The 3,657-nt window shown below is 34.2% G+C and overlaps 2 protein-coding genes across 2 annotated transcripts; both read right to left on the minus strand.

The window, feature by feature from the left end:
* Window positions 1-34: 34 nt before the first annotated feature.
* LOC116352047 (probable cytochrome P450 6d5) lies at window positions 35-1,976 on the minus strand. Its single transcript, XM_031784335.1, has 3 exons — window positions 924-1,976; window positions 687-857; window positions 35-583 (listed from the first exon to the last, which is right to left on the minus strand). Exons 1-3 carry the CDS (start codon window positions 1,894-1,896, stop codon window positions 156-158), a joined length of 1,572 nt encoding a protein of 523 aa, XP_031640195.1. The 5' UTR covers window positions 1,897-1,976; the 3' UTR covers window positions 35-155.
* Window positions 1,977-2,895: 919 nt separating this feature from the next.
* On the minus strand, window positions 2,896-3,657 carry LOC116352114 (probable cytochrome P450 6a14). Its single transcript, XM_031784460.1, has 3 exons — window positions 3,608-3,657; window positions 3,399-3,544; window positions 2,896-3,320 (listed from the first exon to the last, which is right to left on the minus strand). The coding sequence occupies exons 2-3, from the start codon at window positions 3,424-3,426 to the stop codon at window positions 2,896-2,898; spliced, it is 453 nt and encodes a 150-aa protein (XP_031640320.1). The 5' UTR covers window positions 3,427-3,544; window positions 3,608-3,657.

Genomic DNA, 3,657 nt, shown 5'->3' on the forward strand with positions numbered 1-3,657 from the left:
ATTTATTTCCCTAATAAAATAATAAAAATAGTAATAACTATATGTATGTTTACTTTATTGCATTCGTGCTTATCAAAATGATGGCATTGCAGATAATATTCATGCATTCAAACTCAATTAATTGAATATAAAAAAGTCGCGCAAAAAATCAAAAATCAACGTTTGAAGACGTATAATCTGATTCCCCCGCGCGGTGCAAGTAAATTTGATCTCGGTTCGAATTCCATTTCACGCGTTCGTTCGAGCTCATTTTCCAAGTCATATCTGAATTGTTGCAACATCATAACTAGTCCGACCTTCGTTTGCATTTTACCCAATCTCATGCCGATACAATTGCGCGGTCCATCCCCAAACGGATAGTAAGGTCGATTCGATTGATTTTTCCCTGCCAAATTCTCCTCATTGAATCGATCCGGATCGAATTTATTTGGATTTTCGTAGTATTTCTCATCTCGGTGTAAAGCTAGTATGGGAATGATTACCTCAACACCTTTTTCAATTGTTCGATTACTTCCTGGTATTTTATAGTTTTCCATACAAATTCGAACCAAATTTGTGGCAATAGGATATTTGCGAAGAGTCTCTGTAAAAAAAAATAAAACAAATTACAGCATCATCATGAGAGACTTCATAAATTAATAAAATTGTAATTATGCAATTAAATAAAAAATAATAATTTAACAAACCGTCAATGCAGTGCTCCAAATATTTCATTTCCGATACCGCATCGTATGTAATTTTTCCACCATGACCATCCAGCACACGATTAATTTCGTCGTAGACACGGTTCTGAATTTTCTGATTTTTTGCCAATTCATACAAACAGAATGAAAGTGTACTCGATGATGTCTCAAAACCTGCATAAAAGAATGGAATATGTGAATATCAAAGTAAGAGGTACGCTAAAGTTGTTCTTCCCCTACCAGCAGCGAAAAAAATGAAGCTTTGAGCGCCAATTTCATTCAGAGTCAACAATTCTTGATTTTGAATAGATTTCGTTTCAACGTTACTGTCCCAATGATCGTCCAATTCCACGGTTCCAGTGTTACGAAGATCAATTAAAAGTTGGAAGAAATCTCTCCGTACAACATTATTCTTTTCACGATATTCCAAATTTTCCCGAACGACCGACATAATAAATCGCTCAACATCTGAATCAACTGATTTTATACGAAAAAATTTCATTATTTTCGGTGCACCAAACGCCATACTTCTTCGAAGTGAACTTTTTAAAGTGCTAGAAAATATTTTGCGACCGTATTTACGAAATTCATTGTCCGGATTTGTGATCGTGTCTATTTCGATGCCAAAACCGACAGACGCAATTACGTTCGTCGTATGGCTGGCAGCTATTTCACGAACATCAAGTAATTCTTTTTTATCAGCCAATTTTTCTAGGTAATCTTGTAACGTTGATCCACATTCCACAAGAGTTGAGAACATTGCCTTCAATTTTCCCGAAGTGAATGTTGGTGTAAGTTTTGCACGCAAATTTCGCCATTTTTGACCGGGCAAAGCTACTAAATTGCCAGTCAATGGATCATCTTTTTCATTACAATATAAACCACGATCGGGGAAGTGGGAAAAATCTTTGATTAAAATAGTTCGGATCAGATCTGGGTCACGAAGTAGTAATACTGGTCGTAATAATATATAGAAACCAATAAATGCTTCGCTTGTTTTATTGTATATCTTTCTTGTCAGACAGCCAATTTGCTCTTTTCCCATGAAGTTTGACTTTGAATGTCCCAATATGAAAATGGCACCAGGATGTGTTTTAAACCCTTTGCGATCCCAGTACGAATAATTTCGTTTGAGATATAAGTAAAACAATGTGATTGCGGATATCAAAAGCAACATCGCATCACATTTCAAACTTCCACTTGAAAAACTCATTTTGAATTACAATGAATAATTATCACTCAGTATACAAATAACACACTCCAAGATCAACAACTTGAATGAACCGTAATATGCATTTGCAATGATATTTATAAGTAAGCATACGTATTCTGTTCTGTTGAGTGTGTACTGGTTAATGATTCCTTTAAATGAAGTCAAAGTGGATATAGATACGAACGTTTGTTGTTGGCGTATATTAGTTGTATACATTTTGGTTGTTAGCATTTTTATTCACCTTTTATTTTTTAATTTAGCCTACTATCGAGAGTTTTAAGTTTTGTGGATGATTTCTGTTTTTCAAAAATTGACATGTCATGCTGATGTGAATAATTGAGTCGATAACGTAGCTCAGAGATGGACCAGTTTGTAATTGTATTTGATCGCGTTCAAATGATTATCTTGGTGATAAAAATGTATAATCTATGCCGAAGGAATGTGTGTTTGAACATAATAAAGCAATCGACTTTTTAATGCGTGTGTATAAAATTATCTACTCTTGTTTATTCTCGATATTAATATCTCTTACTACCAGTAGATTACTTGAACGAATAAATAAGTGAAAGAATAACAAAAAATTCCAATTGTTCGAAATTAAAAAAAATTATTTTTGGCGCTTTTGCTTTATGATAACATTAATATCAAATTAACGTAATACCAGACAATATATTTAGCTGCCGTCATCTGGATATTACAGCTCATCTGGATATCGTCAGCACATTATACAAAGTGAAAACAATAGAAGTGATTGTTATAGGTATATAAGCTTGTTATATACTGGTATTACAATAACAATCACTTCTATTGTTTTCACTTCGCATCATCTGCTGACGGCATCCAGATGAGCTGAAATATCCAGATGACAGCAGCTAAATATATTGTCTGCGTAATACGTTGTCAGTTTATTTTGCTGTTAAATTATTGATAATAACAATTATAAAGTTCACAAGATGGCCATCCCCAACCCTTGAAATTGCATAAAATCTTGAAAATTAACTACCGCTTAATGATATGAAGTTTGATTCCACCAAGCGGTGAAAGGAAAGATACTTTAGGATCGAATACCATTTCATTTTTCTTAAGCCTCTTTTCCAATTCGAATCGGAATTTTCGCAACATCAAAACGAGTCCGACCTTTGTTTGCATTTTGCCCAGTCTTAATCCGATGCAATTTCGTGGCCCTTCACCAAACGGTAGATAAGGTGGATTTGTCAAATTCTTTCCAATCGAATTTTGTTCATTGAATCGTTCGGGAATGAATTTATCTGGTTCTTCGTAGTATTTTTCATCTCTCTGCAAAGCAAATGCTGGAATTAAAATTTTTGTACCCTTTTCAATGATCCTATCAGTCCCTGGCAATTTATAATCTTTCACACATTCTCGTGTTAGCAATGGGACCACTGGATGTTTGCGCAATGTTTCTAAAGTGAATGAATGAAGTTGAAACATCAACATTTCGGAAAATTAGTTTTCAATCATATAAAAAGTGTTTGTCTTACCGTCGATGCAGCTTTCCAAATATTTCATCCATTTTCATTTGCTTCAAATACTCGGTCGATTTCTTCGTGTACTCGTTTTTGAATTTCGGGAGCTTTTGAAAATTCGTATAAACAGAACGATAGTGTGGCGGAAGATGTTTCAAAACCTGAATTTCGAATTGAAATAACTATAATGTCTGTTGTAAAATAATGACAACTTCAATTTCTACCTGCAGCAAAGAAAACGAAGCACTGTGCGGATATTTCATTTAGAGTTAAT

The sequence above is a fragment of the Contarinia nasturtii genome, unplaced genomic scaffold (genome assembly GCF_009176525.2).
Source record: "Contarinia nasturtii isolate CC-2019 unplaced genomic scaffold, AAFC_CNas_1.1 Cnas_scaffold_61, whole genome shotgun sequence".
In the NCBI taxonomy this organism is placed as follows: domain Eukaryota; kingdom Metazoa; phylum Arthropoda; class Insecta; order Diptera; family Cecidomyiidae; genus Contarinia; species Contarinia nasturtii.